Source organism: Mercurialis annua, linkage group LG8 (genome assembly GCF_937616625.2).
Source record: "Mercurialis annua linkage group LG8, ddMerAnnu1.2, whole genome shotgun sequence".
Lineage (NCBI taxonomy): Eukaryota > Viridiplantae > Streptophyta > Magnoliopsida > Malpighiales > Euphorbiaceae > Mercurialis > Mercurialis annua.
The window spans coordinates 35,388,819-35,410,268 of record NC_065577.1 but is presented as its reverse complement, the minus strand read 5'-3'; the positions used below and the strand labels follow the sequence as shown (position 1 = coordinate 35,410,268).

The 21,450-nt window shown below is 34.0% G+C and overlaps 3 protein-coding genes across 6 annotated transcripts; 2 read left to right on the top strand and 1 right to left on the bottom strand.

The window, feature by feature from the left end:
• Window positions 1-1,210: 1,210 nt before the first annotated feature.
• LOC126660769 (uncharacterized) lies at window positions 1,211-9,676 on the top strand. The gene is made up of 13 exons (XM_050354434.2): window positions 1,211-1,688; window positions 2,212-2,450; window positions 3,213-3,369; window positions 3,662-3,739; window positions 4,148-4,222; window positions 4,326-4,445; window positions 4,834-4,998; window positions 5,097-5,619; window positions 5,773-5,929; window positions 6,480-6,589; window positions 7,021-7,133; window positions 8,059-8,422; window positions 9,188-9,676. Exons 1-13 carry the CDS (start codon window positions 1,359-1,361, stop codon window positions 9,517-9,519), a joined length of 2,763 nt encoding a protein of 920 aa, XP_050210391.1. The 5' UTR covers window positions 1,211-1,358; the 3' UTR covers window positions 9,520-9,676.
• An 895-nt stretch (window positions 9,677-10,571) lies between these two features.
• Window positions 10,572-13,551, top strand: LOC126659590 (uncharacterized). Its single transcript, XM_050352887.2, has 3 exons — window positions 10,572-10,814; window positions 11,707-12,103; window positions 13,117-13,551. Exons 1-3 carry the CDS (start codon window positions 10,709-10,711, stop codon window positions 13,397-13,399), a joined length of 786 nt encoding a protein of 261 aa, XP_050208844.1. The 5' UTR covers window positions 10,572-10,708; the 3' UTR covers window positions 13,400-13,551.
• Window positions 13,552-14,246: 695 nt separating this feature from the next.
• LOC126660327 (uncharacterized) lies at window positions 14,247-21,436 on the bottom strand. Of its 4 annotated transcripts, none has more exons than XM_050353762.2 (18): window positions 21,277-21,436; window positions 20,305-20,535; window positions 19,962-20,028; window positions 19,518-19,701; window positions 18,863-18,915; window positions 18,341-18,429; window positions 17,243-17,476; window positions 16,986-17,050; window positions 16,695-16,755; window positions 16,501-16,618; window positions 16,338-16,419; window positions 16,148-16,220; window positions 16,010-16,071; window positions 15,308-15,403; window positions 15,063-15,217; window positions 14,890-14,986; window positions 14,718-14,795; window positions 14,247-14,637 (listed from the first exon to the last, which is right to left on the bottom strand). In XM_050353762.2, exons 1-18 carry the CDS (start codon window positions 21,281-21,283, stop codon window positions 14,527-14,529), a joined length of 1,863 nt encoding a protein of 620 aa, XP_050209719.1. In that variant the 5' UTR covers window positions 21,284-21,436; the 3' UTR covers window positions 14,247-14,526. The 4 variants fall into 4 exon arrangements, with proteins under 4 accessions (XP_050209719.1, XP_050209721.1, XP_050209718.1 ...); XM_050353764.2 differs by having other exon boundaries at window positions 20,305-20,538; window positions 21,282-21,436; XM_050353761.2 differs by having other exon boundaries at window positions 20,305-20,538; window positions 21,277-21,435.
• Window positions 21,437-21,450: the final 14 nt, after the last annotated feature.

Here is a 21,450-nt window from a genome sequence, read left to right as displayed (position 1 = left end):
AGTTTATTAATTCCTTATATATATATGCACCAATTAATACCATTTTAATATAAATTATTAATAATGAGTTTATATACCTAAAACTATATTGTATTAGTCAAAGTTAATACGAATAAAAATATTAACAATTTAATGTGATTTTATAATTGTGTCAATTATATCCAATTAATAAATTAAAAGAAAAGAATTCAATTTTAAAAAATGAAATTTATCTTAACTTATTTTTATGACATATTTGTCTATAATTGCAGAAAATAAGTATAAAAGCAATTATCTGTACAATTTCATAAAAAATTATTTGGTATTAAATTATTTTTGCTATTATATAATTTTTTTTTTAAAAAAGCCTCCAAATATGAAATAATTTAGCATAAAAGGAGTTTTAAATGCTGAATTTTATCAATTTTATTTTTATTAATTAGATTATTTACTTTTTATAGCTTCATGTTTTTAAAAAAGTGTAAATTTAAGGGATGAAGTTAATTCTAACTAATACTTTCAAAATCACCATCATTTGCCTCAATTTAATATTTGTGATGTCAAAATGGTTAATTCAAGGTACGGACATGAGTGAGCAAAACAACCGTTCGGCCAAATTAACTGACCAAATCGATAAATTTTGATTGGTTTCGTTTTGTTAAAATAATTAATTTGGTTACTTCAATTTTAATATAAAAAATTTAGTTTTTCGGTTATCGGTTCAGTTTAATTTTAAATTATTTAAATTAATCAAACCGACCGAACTAACTAAAATTTTGATTTTTCATTTTGAATTTCTTTTTTATTTTATCCGGTCGGTTCGATTTTCAGTTATAATATTTTATTTGGTGAGTTCAATTTTGGCTATTCAATCAAATAGTTTATTCGATTTAGGAGGTGTTGGTTCCATTTCAATCGAACCAACTGAATACTTATCCCTCCGAGAAATTCTTAGATGAATCTAGTTCACCACGTAGGATTATGAACTATCCATTTATCGTGTAATATGTGTAAATAATAAATGTATTAACCCATCAATAAATATCACATTAATTGTCCATATTTTAATGTGAGTTAATATGATATTTATTGATTGATCATTATATTTATTGTTGCCACATGTCACGCAATAAATGGATAGTTCATAAATTTACGTGGCGAATTAGGTTCATGTAATCCCTAGGTACGAGGATAAACGACTAGACTCAGAATTTAGATAGGAAGCAAAGTGATCTAATAAAATCCTAAACCCAAACAGAAAATAAAAGTCAACCAAGCTGGCACATAAAATCAATAAAGCATATAAATTTTGATCGCCCACCCAACATATTACACAGACACGAACACAAACTCACTCTAACTCAACTCAGTTCAAAAAAATGCGTAAAAAGGTCAAAAATTCATCATCTTCTCCATCAGAATCAAACCCATCAACCAGCACAGAACAACCCATCAGCAGCACTGGTTTGATAAGTGGAAGCAACACAAGGAGAAGGTCAAAATCAGTGTGGCTAATTTTGTTTAGTTTACTAATTTACTCTTCTTGGGGCGTTTATAATTACCAATTCCAGAATTTGCCTGTGCCACTCACACTTGAACAAGCTGGTAAGAGGGGATTTTCTGAAGTGGAAGCTTTGAAACATGTTCGTGCTTTAACTCAATTGGGTCCTCATCCTGTTGGCTCTACTGCTCTTGATTCTGCTTTGCAGGTATTGTTTTTGGTTAAAAGTTTTCATCTTTTTTGGTTGGTTTTATGTTGTTGTGTGGTTTTAGGGTGAAAATTAATCTTGATTGTGTTTAAATTTTTGTGAATTTATGTTTTTTGAGTGTGGAGTGGTTCTGTTTAGTATGATACTGCAATTTAGTGTTGAATTTCAATCTGCAATGTCCTGTTTCTGTTTTAAATTTTAAATTATCACTCAGCCATCTGGGTGCTATGGTTGCGGGTTCAAACCCCGCCAATAAATAGAGTGGTTGGAACTGGGCTGTTGGCCATTATAACCCGGAATTACGAGGTATGTGGGTGATCCGGGCTTTGGCTCGGGGGAGTGAGTCCTCTTTACCAAAAAAATGTTGGTTTAGAAGCATGGAGGAAGGAAGATGAAAATAATTAGTAAAGTTAATCCTTTTACAGTGTGCCTGTTTAAATTGAATAGCTTGTTTGCCTCTTTTATAGTAACTTATTTGTGATCAATCTTTTGTGCAATCATATATGCATACTTCTATTCGCAGTATGTTTTGGAAGCAGTGGAAAATATAAAAAAAACAGCTCATCGGGAAGTAGATGTTCAAGTAGATTTTTTCCATTCAAATTCTAGCTCAAATCGTATGGTCAGCGGTCTCTTTAAAGGGAAAACACATGTCTATTCAGATCTTAAACACATCGTACTACGAATCTTGCCAAAATATGAATCTGAAGCAGAAGAAAATGCGTTTCTCATCTCTTCCCATATCGACACCGTCTTTTCAGCGTATGTTATTTTTTTTTCATGCTATTACATCAAAGTTTTTTCCCCTATTGTGTTAACTTGGATGGCTCTCAATATATACAAAAGCAAATATGCTAATTTTGTTTATTTTATTTATTTTAGTATGTTATGGTAATTTAGCATTGCTCATTCGTTAAGGACTAGCTATAAGGACTTGATTTACTGCTAGACACTTTCAGGCTTTATTTGTTACACAGAAATATACATGTTTGTGGATTTTTTTTAAAGAAAAAGTAAAATATTATATTAACTCTTTTAGGATTTAGGATACATTCTTAATAACAAGTTTTCTTTCAAAGAATAAGACTGAAAGTGGTTGGACCTGCAAGGTCTTTATAATTATATAATTATATGTGCAAATAAAAGCATATTTCAAACAATGAAGAAATCAAATAGTAGTCATTTATGTCATGTACGCAACAGCCTTTTGTAGTTGGGATGGTTGGAAATGATTAGAAGTGGTTTAGTAGACACATAGCCTATGTGCTCCTCTTGCAGGTCTTGCATACGAGTTCGTGAAATACAGAAAACTATATTTCAAAATGGCTTCTTTTAAAATGGATAATCATTTTTTTTAAATTGGTTATCCATTTGTTTAGGAAAATAATTTCTGCTGATAAAATGCTAAGAGCTCCATACAGCCCCATGTATCATTTCCTTATTTATGGTTCAATTAAAAGAATTTTGACTATCTATGCGTTTTCCAGTAGCATAATACATCAAAAATTCCTATGCATGTTTCAGAGAAGGTGCTGGAGATTGCAGTTCATGTGTGGCTGTTATGTTGGAACTTGCTCGAGGGATTTCTCAATGGGCTCATGGATTCAAGAATGGCGTCATATTTTTATTTAATACTGGGGAGGAGGAAGGTCTAAATGGTGCCCATAGCTTCATAACTCAGGTAAGACGCCCCGTACATTGTTATTGCTTGCTTTTATCATACTTTGCCCCTAACATTACCTTTTAACCTTCAGCAATAGTGTAGTATTTGCTTAAAGAACTATTTTTGACCTTCGTAAATCTTCGTTATCTCCATGATATTCTCGCTTAAGTTGGTTACTGAGCAAGATGAATATACAACCTTTTTCCAAAGTTTGTCCAAGTAATTTGGTTACACTAAGGACACCTTTTCAAGAACTGCTCATGTGTAATCTGGAATAAATAGTAATATATCATGTATTTTGGTTGCGCAGCATCCCTGGAGTACTAGTGTTCGCATGGCTGTTGATTTGGAGGCTATGGGAATTGGGGGGAAATCTGGCATTTTTCAGGTATATTGTTCTGAATCAACTTCTTCCTTCATTTTCTTTTGTTTCGCCATTTCATCAGGTCCATTAGTTCAATAGGAATAAGGTTTTAATTGTCTAGAACACTAGCAGAAAGATGTGTTTTTCGATTTTCTCCTTCTATGCTTGAGTAATGGTTAAAAAGTAGGCAATGAGTTGAAAGAAAGCAAATAAAAGTTTTAGGTGCGGTTTCAAGCATAAGATGTTAGAGTGAACTAGAGATGAAGTGACTTAAGGGTGTTACTAATGCTCTAATGCACTTGTGAGGGCTTGGTTAGGATTCTAGAGTGTAAATACGCAAGATTTGGGGATTTAATGAAATGACTTTAGGTCTATTTGCATCTAAGAGTTTCTCAACAATCACAAGTATTATTTATGGTTGTTAACCCCCAGGCTGGTCCTGATCCATGGCTTATTGAGAACTATGCATCAGCAGCAAAGTACCCGAGTGGAAATGTTGCAGCACAGGTACATAATTTTCTTTTCCAATGAATTACAACACATATGTATGTATGTACTATTTACATAGATATTTGCTCTACCAGTTGATGAATTTGTTTTAGCTTTCCAGGATCTTTTTGCATCTGGAGTCATTAAATCTGCAACAGATTTGCAAGTATACAAAGAGGTTGCTGGTCTCTCAGGGCTCGACTTTGCTTACACAGATAACAGTGGTGTATATCACACCAAGGTAATTCTTTCATGTTCGTTACCTTTGTTTTTTGGTTTCTATTTTCTTTATAATGTAATGTGATATTGATCTGCTTGATAAGTCCTCTGTAGGCCAGAGAAAGTAATGAAATCGTAACTCATTGAGCTGAGTTGCCTCTTAAGCAACCGATATTTCTTCCATACTTATTATGAGACCAACATTCATTTTCTAATTGTTGTAGACTTGTAGTAGTTCTTATATTTCTATTATCAATGACCTAGTTTAAACGTCTGCGTTAAACTTTTTGAAGCTTTCATAATATTTAGTTAGTTACTGATATTGAATTAAACATCTAATCAAAATAAACTCCAGTGCATATTTAATTGTATTTGTGTAACAAGAAAGTTTGAAATATTTTTTACTGCAGAATGACAAATTAGAGCTCCTCCAATCTGGATCTCTTCAACATCTTGGAGAGAATATGCTTGCCTTTTTACTTCGGATTGGTCCAATTCCTCATCTTCCAAAAGAAAAGCCAACTTCGGATGACGGAAAAAGCGGTCATGACACTGCTATATTTTTTGACATTATGGTACTTTAAGCTACTGACATCTCCAGCTCGCGTGCAAATTTTTATTGAGTGTATTTTTTTAATTTTTGTAACTGTTACCTAACACATCTGTATCTCAGGGAACATATATGGTCGTGTATAATCAACGTTTTGCAAGCATGCTTCACAATTCAGTGATTATGCAATCACTTCTAATATGGGCAGCATCATTGTTTATGGGTGGTTTTCCAGCTGTCGTTACATTGGGCTTGTCATGCCTTAACGTCATTCTTACGTTGGTATTTTCAATAAGTTTCTCTGTTCTTGCGGCCTTCATTCTACCCCATATATCCTCATCACCAGTGCCCTATGTTGCGAACCCATGGTTAGTTGTTGGGTTATTTGGTGCACCTGCACTCATTGGGGCATTGACCGGCCAACATTTCGGTTATCATATTCTTAAAATGTATTTATCAAGTGTGTATTCCAAGAAAAAGCAGCTTTCATCCATTGTCCGAGATGATTTGGTTATGTTGGAAGCAGAAAGGTGGCTGTTTAAGTCTGGTTTTCTTCAATGGCTTGTTCTTCTTATCCTGGGAAATTATTACAGAATTGGATCATCTTACATGGCACTCTTTTGGCTAGTTCCACCTGTATTTGCATGTAAGCATTTAAAGCACTCTTGAATTACGTCCCTTTTTCTGTCTAGTAATTCGAAGATTTTAGAAGGGGTAAAAGTAAGACATTTTATTTACATATAATATATAAGATAATGGTTATCTTTATTTACTTGTTTTCTAATTTCGGTTTTTTCAGATGGATTGCTTGAAGCTACTCTAACCCCAGCCAGGTTGCCAAGGCCGCTCAAACTTGCGACGCTGCTAATGGGGTTGGCTGTTCCAATTGTAATCACTGTGGGAACTTTTATTCGTCTGGCAGGCACAATTATAGGGATTATGGTCCGCTTTGATAGGTAAAGTTTATAGTGTTGCTATTATGTGAAATTTTAAAAGATCATTTTTAACCTCATACACTCATACAAACACAATGAATAATTTTCTTAAAATCAAAATACACATTGAATAATTAGCATGCTAGAAGCCCGCTAACTTGGGACAAAAGTTCTTTCCATTTCTTTGTTTTGATTTGATTTCACTAAAAGCACATTTTTTTTACGTCTGCTTTTTTAGTTCTTAATTAATTGTGCTTGTTACTGATTTAATTTAATATAAATTAAAAAAATTGAAATATGGGTTAAGCATTGCACAAATAAGCAGGCGTAGCATGCTATATTGATCAATGTGTGTGCGCATGCGTGCATTTGTATGTGTGTAGACCTATTTACGCATAAAAAATAAACCAATATAAGTCATAAAATTGCAAATTGGACCTTGGAAATAGGACGGAGGAATTTTCTGACTGAAGTGAACTGTTAGACATGGTCTGCTAGAGTGTCATCTTCAGAAACTCCTGATTATCTAAATGCTTAGAAATTGACCTGATAAAGTTGTGATTATATGCAGGAACCCGGGAAGCACTCCGGAGTGGATGGGGAGCTTGATTATTTCTGTTTATGTTGCTGTTGTCATATGCTTAACTCTCACTTACATCCTTTCATACGTCCACCTTTCAGGTTTCCATGTTAACTGAACCTTGTTTTTATTTTATTTTGTTGCATATTAACATTTTTGTTAGATTATCACTTAACTATTGGGCAAAGGTTGAATTACAAATTGAGTTGGGACGTTCGTGATATATTTTGTTAATCACTTTGGCACAGAATGGGATGTGAACCTGGACCGGGAATGATTCTAGGTTTATCCAGCTTTAGCCTTATCTGTTTTGTTCTACTTCTAGAAATATTTGCACCTCATCCCTATTTCTGAAGTATATAATCTGACATGGAATTGTCAGATTGTCCGCATTTGAGTATTTAGATTATTCCATAATCCATAACGAGGATGATCACTGTTATGTTACATTAAAATTTATATTACATCTTATCTTGGTTGGTAAACTATAAAATAATGGAACTCTACTTACTTGTGTACTATTAATATTTAGGTGCAAAAAGATCAATCATCCTTGCAGCTACAATCGTGTTTGGCATCTCACTCGTTTTCTTATCATCTGGTTTTGTTCAACCATTTACTGAAGATGCTGCCAGAGCTGTGAATGTAAGTTTTGATATGCATACTCAAAACAACTGTCTCGAAATTTTTTATTTATCATATTTCCCTTTTTGGAATAAAACCGTGTTAGTAAATTGTGTTTGTTGCATCCAATATCTCGTCATTTGAGCTATTTGGTAGAATTAAGTTGGCTTGTCTGTTGGATAGGGTTTCTTTGAGTGGATAGATTCATGGATACAATTTTTTGGATTCCGGGTACACCCTTTGGTTAGCCCAAGTTAAGATAATGTGAATGACATCATAAGCATTTTCATTGTGGAGCCTGGTACTGCATGTTGAAGGCATAAAGGCTACATTGTTTAAGGAAGAAAAAGATCAGCTTAATGTTCTTAGGGTGTGCAAAAAAAAAAAAAAAAAAACGAAGCCGAATAATTGAACCGAACTGACAAATTCGGTTAGGTTAAAAGTTATAAAAAAATTAGTTTGTGGTTTGGTTTAGTTTTGGAAGAAAAAAATTTACAATTTACTTTTAGTACAAATCGAACTGGAAAAATCGAACCGATTAAAAAAAACCAACCAAACCGACTGATTTGGTTTGCTTTGAAATTTTTTAAGTACTATAAATTTATTCTGATTTGGAAAGAAAGTCAAAATTTTGGTATGGTTGGAACCGAATTCACACGCGTAATTGTGCTTAAAACCTATTCCATACCAACTTATATTCCTAGTTTTCCTCTTATCCAGCATCTGCGTATATGATCACTAAATACAAAAACGTAGAAATAGCTTTGGGAAATGTAGACTTGTTAGTATCCGATTATAAGAAAGTTTTTTGTGTTTGTGTCAAAGTTCTCCACCAGCAGTAAATTTGTTGGGACTCGTAAATATTTGGCTTGAACAGTTAATTTGTTAAAGCAACCAATTTACTGTTAGTTCGCATTTAAGAAACTCCAAAATCTATGTTTATCAGGTTGTGCATATCGTGGATACGACAGGAAGCTATGGAATTAAGCAAGATCCTCGCTCATACGTGTCTCTTTTTTCCAACACTCCTGGAAAGTTGACAAAGGAGGTTGAACAGATTAACGAGGGATTCTCATGCGGTAGAGACAAGGTTGTTGATTTAATTACCTTTTCTGTGGAATATGGTTGTCGGACTCATGAGGACGCACAAACAAAAGACGGATGGACTGATACAGATATCCCCACGTTGCATGTCAATAGTGACATAAAGGAGGAGGAACGAATAACACAAGTTTCAATTGATACGAAAGCTTCTGTACGGTGGTCTCTTGCAATCAATACCGACGAAATTGACGATTTTGCTCTTGCAGGTATGGTGAACTTCCAGATTTCCATTGTTAAATATCACCATCATATTTTTCTTTGCAATTCTATAATTCCCATTTGATGCTAAACTTACAAAGGCAAAGCATGTATAGCAAGCTCCTGCTATCCATGAGCGAAAAACCAATAACGAATGTAGTTCGTATGAATTTTTAAATTGTCAGTAGGACTATCTAATTTATGCTTATGATCATCATTAAATTGTTATTCGGATTTTTTCTGTTAAAAAAGTTGATTAGTCATGGTTTTTCTGCCAGTAAGGATATGGGGTTTTAAGTACACCTAGATATTAATTATAGGGATGTAATCAAGCCGAGTTGAAACACTTATAGACTAGAGGTTGCTTGATTCTAACACTGAAAACTCGAAATTCGACTCGAACTAGAACGAGTTTATTTTAGGAGATTGTTTCGAGTTTGGTAAAATAATTGATAATCGAGTTTGACTTGTATAAAATTTTAAAAAGTAAGGGTAATACTATAAATATTTATAAATTATTTAAAAAACAATCAAAGATCAACTCAACAGTTGATTCGAGTAGCTCAAAAAACTTGACTCGATTAGTATCGACTCGATTTCGAATTTTTTTGGATTCAATTCCGAGGAATTCGCAAGTTGGTACACCCTGAAATAACTACGTTATGAATGACAATTCCTTTCTGTTTTCTACATATTACATTCTCGTTAACATTGGATTTGCTAGTCTTTCTCTCTAGTCGTTTTTCTATCTCAAAATTCCATCCGCAATGCAGGGCATTCAGAGGAACTAGTTGTGTTCGGTAACAAGAGCAGCGTAGACGGGTGGCATGTAATTCAGTTTTCAGGAGGGAAAGAATCTCCCAGAAAATTTGAGCTAACACTTCACTGGGTGAAAAAAGCTATTAAGTCTACACGAAACGCCAATGCGGATGGACAATCGACGGAGAGCAAACGACCACTTCTAAAGCTAAGAACGGATGTTGATCGAGTGACGCCGAAAACCGGAAGGGTTCTTGAAAAGCTCCCTAAATGGTGTTCCCAATTTGGGAAGTCCACATCACCATTTAATCTAGCATTTTTGAGCAATTTACCTGTTAATTTTTAAGTATCTATATCTTTTTTATGATTTGTTGTTAGATTTCTTAGGTGTCTATACACATCATAATTTTGTTTTTGTTTTTTTTAACAATTGTACACATCATAAGTTGAGGATGAAATTAATAAGAGAAAATACACTCAAATAGAATGTATTAGTTAATTCATTACATGGGTCATCAAAGACAATAAAGTTTTTCATGATTCTATCTCCAAGAGAAGTCACTGTAATTGCTTTTCCAATTTTTAAATATTTTTACTCATATCATTAACCAAATTACATAGTTTTAACAAAAATGATATAACTTTAGATTTGGAATAGAAAAAAGTACCCTTATCAAATAATCAAAAAATTAATATTAAATCGAACGATAATATATATGTTGTGCCTTTTTATTTTATTGATGACTATTTATTTTTGATAGTTGAAAATATAATTGAATGAGTAGCTAATTAATTTTAAAAGTCAAAATAATATATTATAATATAGTAGAGATCACATTTTAAATAAAACATTATATGTGGTTCTAGTGATATTCGTACCGAACCGTACCGAACCATTAGGACCGAATCCCCGTACTAATGCAATAAAAAAAATCAAATACTATTAATTTGGCAAAAGGTACAAGAAAACCCTTGTAGTTTTCATAAAAGTACAAATCAGCCCTTTTACTTTTTTGAGGTATAATTAAGCCCTCTTTGTTTTCAAATAGAACAAATAACTCCTTTCATCCAACATCATTAGAAACACTCGTTAATGGCTGATATGTCTCTCATAATCATATAGGAAAAAAGTTCAAAAATAATTTTAATATTTAAAATATTTACCAAAAATTTGAGGGGATAAGTGTCCCAAAAGTAAACTAAAAGGGTTTATTTGTTCGATTTTAAAATCATAAGGGTTTAATTGTTCAATTTTAAAAATACGGGGGCTTAATTGTGCCCAAATAAAGTAAAAGGGCTGATCTGTATTTTTGAAAAAAACTTGAGGGCTTTTTTGTACCTTCTGCCTATTAATTTCAAAATACCTACTATAAATACTATTTCTTAAAAATAACAATCAGACAAGAACACAAGTTAAAATCTACGACTGAAAGAGCAGTAAAAGAAAGAAAAAACTTTTACAAATTTTACAGTTGAATCCAAGTTTAAAACTTTCAGTTCAAAGAACAAACACCCAAGAAAAAATCTGGAAAAAAATGAGGTCTATAATACCATTGGGAATTGCAGTATGCCCAACCTCTTTAACCAAGAACCAATTTTCTTCCAGGGTTTCACATCATTCTAATAATATCTTCAAATCAGGTACCTCAATTCATTTCTAACTTTAATTCTTATTTGTTTTGAAATTTCTGCTGAATTACATTTGTATTGTTGCCAGTTCTTTCTAATTGTGGATTTTATTGTTTGTTTTTTGAATTCTTGAACTTTCAATATATCGAATATGAAACAGTTACATTTTTTTGAAATTTGTGAAAATTCGGGTTGCGACTTTATGGAGTTGTTCCCCTTTGGGAATAATTTACAGTATAGCTATTTGATTCTGACCACCTAACATCTCACTGCCCTTGTTGTAAAGCTTGGGAGCCATTTCCTATCTAATTTATTGTGAATGTTGCACGGAAACTTCTCCAGTGTTACATTTTGGTGTTTGTTTCCACTTTTCGGAAACATATTTAAAACTCCGAAACTCTATGTTACAACTTATTTGAGTAAAAACATGGGTTCGGCATTTCCCATTTTCTGTGTTTCCCGTTTCAATGTTTTCGTTTCCGTTTTGGTGCTATGCATTTTTATTTTCGGAAGCCTTATGAAATTTTTCAGCTTTTTCTATTTCAGCGTTTTCCAATCCGGCATTTCTGTTTCAGAATTTTTTTGATTTCCGTAAAACATAGATGCAAAACTGTGGAGCCATTCCCTATCTAATCTTGTTGTGGATGTTGCACGTGAACTTCTCCAGTCTTGCATTTTGGTGTTATTTCCATTTTTAGAAACACTCCTGAAACTCAAAAACACTATATTACAATGTATTCGTGTAAAATATATGGTTTCGCCATTTCCTTTTTAAGGGTTTCCCGTTTCAGCGTTTTTCGTTTTCGTGCTATATAATTTGTGAAATGTTGTAGGAATTTTGTTACTTAGGTTGAATAATTTGTTGGGTAATGAAAGATTAATTGGATGATTCTGGTGACTGTAGGAATATGCAGAGCCAGTCAAGTGGTTGATTTATTCCCTACTATGTCACCAGAGATTGTTGTAAGAGAGGCGAGGTTAGAAGATTGTTGGGAAGTGGCTGAGACTCACTGCACTGCCTTTTTCCCGGGCTACTCATTCCCTCTAGATTTTGCATTGAGGATTAATAGGCTGATTGGATTGTTATCAGGATTCTCGTTACCGCATGGGTGTCGAAGAACTTGTTTGGTTGCTGTAGTTGGTGGTTCAAGCGATGAAACATTCTGCTTAGGAGACGAAGATCTTAAAATCGGAGGACTTGGTGGGAAATTCTGTCTTAACAAAGGATATGTTGCTGGGATTTTGACATTGGATACGGTGGCGGATTTTCTTCCAAGAAGAGGCCCTCTTCTACAGAGAAGGTTAGTTTAGCATTTAAACCTGGAGCTCAAGTTATTCTGATTTTCTAAATTCATTTTTGAAGATAGCTTGCAAAGTGTGCATGAGTCATTTGGGACAATATTATATCAGCTAACAAGCTATGTTGCTCGGAAATGGAAATGCTAAGACGGGAAATATTGAAATGAAAAACGACAACATGATATTTTTCTTAAGAGTAGATTATAAATATGAAATTTTCTAATTTCAGAATTTTTATAGATACGATAATGTTGGACTCGACAAGTTTTGTGCAATATAACTAATAGGTAATTGTTGACTGAGAATTATGTTGCTTGAATCTAAAGTCTGAGCCTTACAAATTTAGGTACTAGGATTGTGTTTCTCTTCTTAGTGCTATAGATAATTCATAGGACGATTATAGATTCTATCAACATATGTAAAAGATCACATCCTTGTGTTGATAATGTGGTGGTCAACTTTTAGTTTAGAACTTAACTTACGGCCAAAACTGATGTCTCCGTAAAGCCGGAGCGCCATATACACTATTGACTCAGTACTTAGGGGCGGGTTTGAGTTTATCTATGTGACTCAAACGTTAAAGAATATATTATGAATATCAAGGTTTCAGAGTTTCAGAATCTTTTGAGGAACGGAAATGTAGGACTCGACAAGTTTCTGTGGAACATAGCTAACAAGTTAACAAGAGTATTGGTTTTCTATTGTTGACTGCGAATTATGTTGCTCGAATCTGAAGTCTGCATCACTAATTTAGGTACCAAAATTCTGTTGATCTTCTCAGTGCTATAAATAACTCATAGGACTCGGTTATAGATTCTATTAATGTACGTAAAAATATTCACATCCTCGTGTTGATAATGTGGAAATTTCGAACGGAAACATATTTCCTTGTTTGCTTAACTAAAAATCCGAATTTAATTCCATACGGAAGACATTTCATTGTACGTGCTTGCTTCTTTATCTGCATTTAGCTAATGCATTTAACGAAAATGGCAAATGCACCTTATTGCTGCAGGACTGGTATTGGCTACATATCGAATGTTGCAGTCCGAGAGAAATACCGTCAGAAGGGAATAGCTAAGAGACTTGTAGCAAAGGCAGAGGCTCAAGCCAAGAGTTGGGGATGCCGAGCCATTGCTTTACATTGTGATCTGAACAATCCTGGAGCTACAAAATTGTACAAAGGTCAGGGTTTCAAATGTATCCAGGTACCGGAAGGAGCTAATTGGCCCCAACCAAGGGCATCACCGGATGTCGAGTTCAGTTTCATGATGAAGCTTCTAAGAAACCGAAGATAACTGTAGGTAACTTTTGGTGCTGTATATATATATATATATATATTTGTGTATAACCTGTAAGTAGGGGCATGTAAAAATCGAATCAAATTGAATAACTGAACCAACCGAGAGAATCTGTTCCGTTCAGTTGAAGTTATAGAAAATTTTAATTATATGGATTGGTTCATTCCAAACCACCATTATTGCAAACTTTTAAATTTCATCTCCAGTTAGTACTAAGTAGAGAGGCCTAACCGCTATATCAATACAATGTCTACTCACACGCACGTCGAATGTGGGAGAATATCACTTTAACACAAACCACCTGAAAAAATCAAATCAGAAAATTAGATTGAACCAACTTGTTCTGTTTGATATAAAATACTATTTAATCTTTTTTTTTTTATAAAAGTGATTTAGTTCAATTTCTAAAAAAAAATTCAGTTTTTGATCCGTATGCACAACCCCACCTATTAGGGTGCACCACTATTGTATTGAGTTGGTGCTGTATCTATGATGCTTGTATTTTTTTTAATTTTATGACAATTTAAACACAGTTAACACTTTTAATTAAGTATTATTAACTTTTAAATCTTAAAATTGAATAAAATTTAAATGGTTCTATCCCATGTTGAAATGAGAATAGAAGAGGGAAACTTTTCAAGTTCTGTTACCATAAGAAATAGAGCAAATTTACTCAACACTAAAGTTCCAATTTTCACACAAAAACTTTAATTAAATGGTATGAAAATAAAATTTATCATCCCTCAGTTTTAATTCGTCCCGTCTATTACTGGCGTTACTCAACATAGTTAAGGAAAGGAATTTAGTAAGAAATAAATTGTACTTGAATTCACAAAGCAGTTCATGCCGAAATAAAAATACAATGATTTATTATGATAAAAATGACATTGCTCTTGACATAGAACATTTATCTGGATATTTTTCAGACCTATAGCTGAGAGATATGACAAACTTCAGCGACTGACACTGTAGTATCACTTGCAAATCAAAGTAAAAGAGAGACTTCCTTTAAGTTCTTATATACTCGTTACAATGGCAGTCGGCTAAACATTGCCTTGCCGGAAAAGTAACTTAAATAAACCGATTGCCCATAAAACTGACAGACGAGACCGTTTTTACGAGATCTAGGATGGCTGGATGAATTTGTCCAAGGCAGAAGTGTCCAGAGCATGAAATTCCTTGACAGCAGAAGCCACAGCGAGTCCAAGTTTGAGAGCATCTTCTTTGCTAGGTCCCTAATATGGAATCATATTTCGTTACTGGGAGATCGATAAGTATAACAGTTGTGTGTAGAATATGAAAGGGTCATTTTTACCTCAATATTAAGTGGAAGAACTGGATCATGGAGTGATAGTCTGAGAAGGAACCACCCACCGTAACCAGAAACTCGAATCTATTTTTACAAAAAGTTAAAAAAACTATGAGAACAACAGTTCCTTGCAAACGGCGTTATCAACAGCATTATTACTGGTCTGTGTCAAACTCACCCCTTCGTAGTTAACAGGAGCTTTTTGAAGCTTTGGGTCTGTATCCACAGAGTTCTCCAAGTGTTTTAGAATTGCCTCTCCATATTCCCGGAAAGATCTGGATGATCTAATTGATCAGTAACATCCAAGCAACAGAATTATATATGCATTAATAACCGTATACATAACCATACCCTCCTTTAAGATCTACATGATTCTGATTGATTTTCAGTCTTAACTCCACAGCTACTGCTGGTTCCTGGAGACCTTCCACTAGATCGGTCAAAACTTTACTACCACCGCCAACTCCTGAAGCTCTGGCTGAAGCTAGTTTATTTAAGAGTTTGACCTGTATTGCGAATAGTATATTTACAAGCAGCAATTTAAGTAATATAGTATAGAGAGTTTTAAGAAGGGTATTGTCTATGTATAAACCTACCATGAGGTAGGCCCCGTCATCTAGCCAGTTGTTTTCCTTGAGAGCTCCATGGCCACTAGTTTCAATAGCTAGATGTGACTCCTCACCGACCGAGTTCTGTGTGCCATGTTAACACTTTAATTTAGTAACTTATCAAAATGGCCAATGTTTATACTACTTCAGATTGATCATGAGAACTGAATATAAAAGAGGTTCTATAATGGATCAAAACAGAACTCATTACAAGACAAGAAACTTCAATAGCATTTGCTTAAACTAAATTTTGTATCCAAGTTGCATTTGAACATCCAAACTTCCAACATCAGACGACATTTTGTAAGCAAGTTGCATTTGCACATTCAGAAGGTTCAATGTGTGTCAATGTCATGTTATCACTTTAGTAGCTTGCACTTGCATCCTTCTTGGCTAAATGTATCACGATTTTAATAGATAGGCACCTTGTCACGCTTTCCTAGATAAAGACTTTGCATAAAATGTAAATTATTATATAAAGCTAAAAATCCATAGTTATTACAACGAAGTGTCGGTCATATGGGAAATATGATGATACATCACCATGCCAGTATTACTAGTAATTGTTTGTATTATAAGCTTTGATTCATTGCACATGGATTGAGAGGGAAGATCAACTTATTCAAATTCTTGGTTATGCAATTGTCCCAAAACTTACTAGTTTCAGAATCAATTAAAAGCTAAACTCACCAAGCGAATTGCTTCATCAATAACATTTTTGTAGCCTCTTTTGAAACGATGGTGCTTTCCCCCTAAAAAGCATTGCAGATTATGAACACACTATAGTAATGAACAAAAACAATAGGGTATTTCGGTTTTTTAACGCACCAAGTTTTTTTTCAATAAATGTAGTCAGCCCATCTGAAGTCACACTGTCTGTCACAATAGTTGTTCCTGGATGCTATAGCGCGCACACAAAAAAAGACAGTGGCCAAATTAGAGGGGGAAAATGCCTTAACAGACAATAACAATAGAAAGCAATGAATCTTAAGCCAGCTGAACAGAGAGATGATCTTACTTCCTCCAAAACTATTGCTGACATCAAAGCAATAAGACGATTCCGGTTGAACTCGCGACCAATGGAGTCCACAGCAGCAGATCTATAACAAATTATATTATGCTTTGAAAGCAAAAGGATACCATATGTTTTAAATCATTGCATATGCTGTCAAAGTGACTACCTATCAACATCAGTATCAAATATTATGCCCAGATCAGCCTTGTTTTCAAGGACTGCCTTAGTGATAGCTCTCATTGCTTCCTTGTCCTCTGGGTTGGGAATATGATTGGGGAACAAACCTGTTTCCAAAGATGTTTCAGTGACAGGTTTTCCAATGAAAAGCTTTAACTCAAAACTTTTAGAACTTTTTATTACCATCTGGTTCCAAGAACTGACTTCCAGAAGTGATAGCCCCAAGAGGTTCAAGAACTTTTGCCTGACATCCAATTGAAAGAGACCAAAAATCATATGGTAGAACCAAAAAGAAGTTTAATCAATCTTAACACGGTTTACTATTAATGCAAACTTCACTTGGCTCATGACTAAACACTGTTTCTATGTTCAGTAAATTTAGATCGAACCAAGTACCTAAAAATGAGTAAAAATAGTTGCTGACAGTGATGAAAGTAAACCCAGTCTGTGTATAAGAATCTGAACAATACTTACGGCAAAAAATCCTCCTGCTCCATTTCCTGCATCTACAACTATATGGAACCCCTCCAATGGCTTCTCTAAGAATTTAAAATGCCAATAGACAATTAAAATGGAATCCCACATCTTTAGCAAGAAATGATATCAGAGTAAATTTTTTACACATGCCAAGATAATCAAATGGCAAAACCAACATAAGATTTGTCAGAGCTTATAAATGTTCAATCCTGAGTATGGTTTTATTTTGATTATACATTTCAAAGAGTTATTACCTGTATTTCCTGCAGCTTTACGGACTGCCTTCACAAGATCAGATGTATAAATTTCCATGTAGTCAACTCTCTTTGCAGATGCAGAAGCCTGTCTCGACTTCTTTAAACCTTCATCTGTAAGACTCTGGTATATATCTGCAGCACGCTCTAAAATGTCTTTAATATCGGCCTTCCCAAGCCCTCCAGCATTTGTGAAGAATTTGAAACCATTCCGGTTGTATGGAAGATGACTAGCTATTGGCACAAAAATATTGACCATGAGTTAGAGGTAAAATTTAAAACTAGACTGCTACTTTTACTAACATGTCAAAGGCTCAAGCAAGTAGATTGTTGGATCATGTATTTTATTTTGATGTATACAATCATATTGATGATATATCAATGTTTAAGTTAGATATGTATAGGAAATACGAGCTTTTGTTCTTTGAGTGCAACATACGCTTGTATGATCCTCATACGAAGCAAGTAGACTGTCGGATCATGTATTTTATTTTGATGTATACAATCATATTGATAAATTAATAAGTTCAAAATGTTTAAGTTAAATTTGTATAGGAAATACAAGCTTTTGTTATTTTAGTGCAACATACAATCGTATTATCCTCATATGATCGTATGCTCAGTCCTTCAAGTCAAAGCCAAAATGTTAGTGCAGCAACTCGTTTATCTCTCTAAGAATTAATTTCTTAGTGTGGCATCAATTATAATAAATTGATTACTTGTTATTTGTGAGAATCAAATTTTGTCCATTGTTAGGTAGATAGGAATTTGAGTTCCTCTTGAAAGTTTTAATGGTTTAACCATTTAAAGCCATTTGTTTGTAAACTTCAAAAAATACCATTGTAATTTTGTGACTTTCTAGTGGATGTGGAAATCTCAATCTGAATAGAGGATTTAGGCTTGAGTTTGAGCCGAACCACTATAAATTCCTTGTTCTTATTTGTAAACCCTAACCCACTTAAATTATCTCTAAATCATTTCTAAACAAATTTTAATTTCTGATTATCAATCTATTCAGAGACCATTACAAACATCATTCAGAGACCATCACTGCAGCAGATAAAAGTTGGTGAGCAGGAAATTGACTAAGAAAATTACCAGTAATCATTATAGCTCCATCAACTGGGCATAAACATTCTTCGGCTTTAGTGAGTGTGCTATTAAACATTGCTGGGGTAGATGCCAATCTATAAGAGTTAGGTTAGTTACTTAGTTACAAACTACAAAGAAGAAAATAAAGCAAGAAGTAAACAGATAACTAAAACCATTATAGTTCGACTGCAACACTGCTCTGCTAATAGGATGACGAGGCCACCAGAAAAATTACTAGAATGGCCAAATGTACAACTCACAAAAGTGAACGCAACTGATTCAAAATGGTATACAGGCACATAATGCCAAAAACAAAGTGTAACTGCCCGTGCCCACATCATATATGGAATTTCCAAATGGAACAGATGCAAGTGATTGCCAATAAAATGAAATAAAAAAACTTCAACTAGAATATTCTATAAAGACCATATGTTAGGTCCAAAGCCAACTTCGGTGAAAACATGTACAAAAATTGATAAAATGTTAAATCAAGATCACCATAAGATAAAAAGAAAATCATCAACATACCCATATTGAACAACATCCTGGCCGGCACCAGCAATACCTCGAGAAACAGCATCCTGCCAGTTAAACCATCAAGTTCTCAGTAACTTCATATGTTTACACAACAATACCATTGAATAGAACCTCCATTAAAGTGCCGGGTATGCGAATGTATGCATATCTATTTGTACGTGTTCAAATACATGCAGACATACAAACACAAAGGGTATGCCTCTGTAGACATATCTATTTGTATGTGTTTAAATACATGCAGACATACACACAAAGAGGTGACTTAGAGTAATATTCTTTGAACAATGAACAGGTTGCAACATTGCAACAGCACCTGGCAGAGTCAATGACTATCCATGTTTCATAAAAAAGGAAGAACAACAAGACATATAAGTTCCTATCCAAGAGATAGAAAGCTCAATGAATTCAAGTGAAAGACATGCGGTCTAAATGGTTGGAATGACAATGTAAATAAGAACTGTCTTGTACATCATACACGCATGTCTATCAAAGATTCGATGCTCCCGTGCCCAAACTACCAAAGTGCAAGCACTGTGAATGCCAAAAGCACAAGCACCTTATGAACTTAATAAGGACCCACTGGACATGTGCCCATTTGGAAAGTAATAGTGGACATTCAAGAATATTTGTGACAAAGGATATACACCTGTAAAGTTTGTGCAGATATTCGGGAATCGTGACCAATAGAAACTCTCAACTGTTTGGGACCATCAGCCTTTTTCTTTTCCAATAACCATGCCGCAAAGCCAGATGCTATTGCCTCTGTTACTGGTTCGGTCAAGGTAACAGGTTCTCCCTCAACGCCAGCGACAGCTACACCTCGAACATCACTGTGATCATAAGAGAAGGCATAAACTCTGATTCTGACAGTTTATCTCAAATAAACGTGCGGGCCTAATTATACTTTAACATCTATCCTAGGACATCTTTGAAAAAGAAAATAGACTCATAAACCATTTCAGTTCACTATTTAGAAATACGGCAAGGTCATGTATGTTGGTTAAGACCCTATATCTGATACATCCATTAATTTATTCAAAAATGATAATATCTGATATATAAATGTGTCGTAGACAGAACATTATCGCACCTGCCATTCTGAAGCTTCAGAAAATCAACTTTGTCAAGGTGTGGAACTGCCGTTGTAGAAGAAGCAGCTGCAAGAAAAGTTCAAAAATGATAATATGAAAATTCAAAATTATCAAAAATGTTTAAAACATCATAAACTTCAACCATGTCTACCAGAAAATATTAGAGCTTGAATGATAACTGCCATTTAACAACCAAGTGTATTTAAAAAAAAAAAAGAGTTGATGTGCCACGTAATGATTAAAGAATTTTAAAAATATGTGTATACATTTACTTAAAGATTTGAAAAAACGTTCAATATTGTGTTTGATATCAACCTGATAAAATGAGAGTCTAGAACAGACCATTGCAGGAAAAAGTTCCTCGGTTAACAAAACCACTCTGGTAATAGGATAACGTGTTCATTTGCATGGAAGATAAGCTAGTAGTAGTCCATGCTAACTTCCCTCCATAGAAGGGAAGTGAGTTGCGGGTGTTATAATGGGGACAACAGTCCCTTCGACAGTATTGGGTCTCGTACAGGTTCGGTCTATTCTGTGCTAGAAAAACATTTTGAACAATCTTCCCTGACATTGCTGCTGCATAATGAAAGTTTGGAATTTTAATTAGATGCAAAAACCAGTAAAATGCTTATAAAACTTCCAGGAAATTCCACAAGTCACCATGTTGCATGAATCACAATGAATGTTACAACTAGGGGTGTTTAAATCTGGTTTATGTAGGTTATAAAATTTTAAGAACTCGTTATTCAGTGTATTATCCAAAAAAAACTCAGATTGTCGACATTACACTCGAAATACCATCTCATCCAAACTTCATAAACCACATAACCTATTTATGAACACCCTAGTTACAACATTTTCATTCTTGATTACTGAAAAACTACTATTATGGCTGATGTTTCGAAATCCTTCGGAATGGATGTATAAGTCCTAGCAATACTATTCCTTTATTTATTTATTTGAGCTAACCAGAAAATTATTAGCTGTACTCAAAGAAATCAACATACATTAAGCTTCAACACTAACAAATTTAAAATATTTTAATTGAACAAGATAAATTTTCTTTGTTCACCAAACAAAAACTAAAAACTTGAAATCCAATTACAAAAATAGAAAAACAAATCAATTGGATTAATTTCTAACAACACAATTAAAAACATCTGAAAAAAAATCAGAAAAAAATTTTATTTTCAAATTTAAATATTGTCAATATCAAACCAATTGGATTAAAAATTTATAGCAATAAAAGCTAAAGGTTAGATACATCTGTTTGATAAGTAGAAGCAAATAAAAAAACAGAGTTAAAGTAATTACCAGACATTTGTTATAAGTGTAGTGCTCCTATGGCGACAAAAACGGCGACGTTTAGGATGAGAAATGTGAAGAGTGAAGCAGTTGCTGGCGGAGAAACTTACTGGAAGATTGATAGAAAGGAGAAGAGTTTGGTAGTCTTTGGGGTTTTATCTGCTGTATCTGTTTGCAGCAGAT

Coding starts and splice junctions, on each gene's coding strand:
- LOC126660769 (XM_050354434.2), top strand. CDS start 1,359: ATGCGTAAAAAGGTCAAAAATTCATCATCTTCTCCATCAGAATCAAAC. Junction 4,223..4,325: donor GTGGAAATGTTGCAGCACAG/GTACATAATTTT, acceptor TTAGCTTTCCAG/GATCTTTTTGCATCTGGAGT. Junction 5,930..6,479: donor ATTATGGTCCGCTTTGATAG/GTAAAGTTTATA, acceptor GATTATATGCAG/GAACCCGGGAAGCACTCCGG.
- LOC126659590 (XM_050352887.2), top strand. CDS start 10,709: ATGAGGTCTATAATACCATTGGGAATTGCAGTATGCCCAACCTCTTTA. Junction 10,815..11,706: donor TAATAATATCTTCAAATCAG/GTACCTCAATTC, acceptor TGGTGACTGTAG/GAATATGCAGAGCCAGTCAA. Junction 12,104..13,116: donor GGCCCTCTTCTACAGAGAAG/GTTAGTTTAGCA, acceptor TTATTGCTGCAG/GACTGGTATTGGCTACATAT.
- LOC126660327 (XM_050353761.2), bottom strand. Junction 20,029..20,304: donor AGGAACTTTTTCCTGCAATG/GTCTGTTCTAGA, acceptor CTTTTCTTGCAG/CTGCTTCTTCTACAACGGCA. Junction 14,638..14,717: donor TTCTTCCACTTAATATTGAG/GTAAAAATGACC, acceptor ATTCCATATTAG/GGACCTAGCAAAGAAGATGC.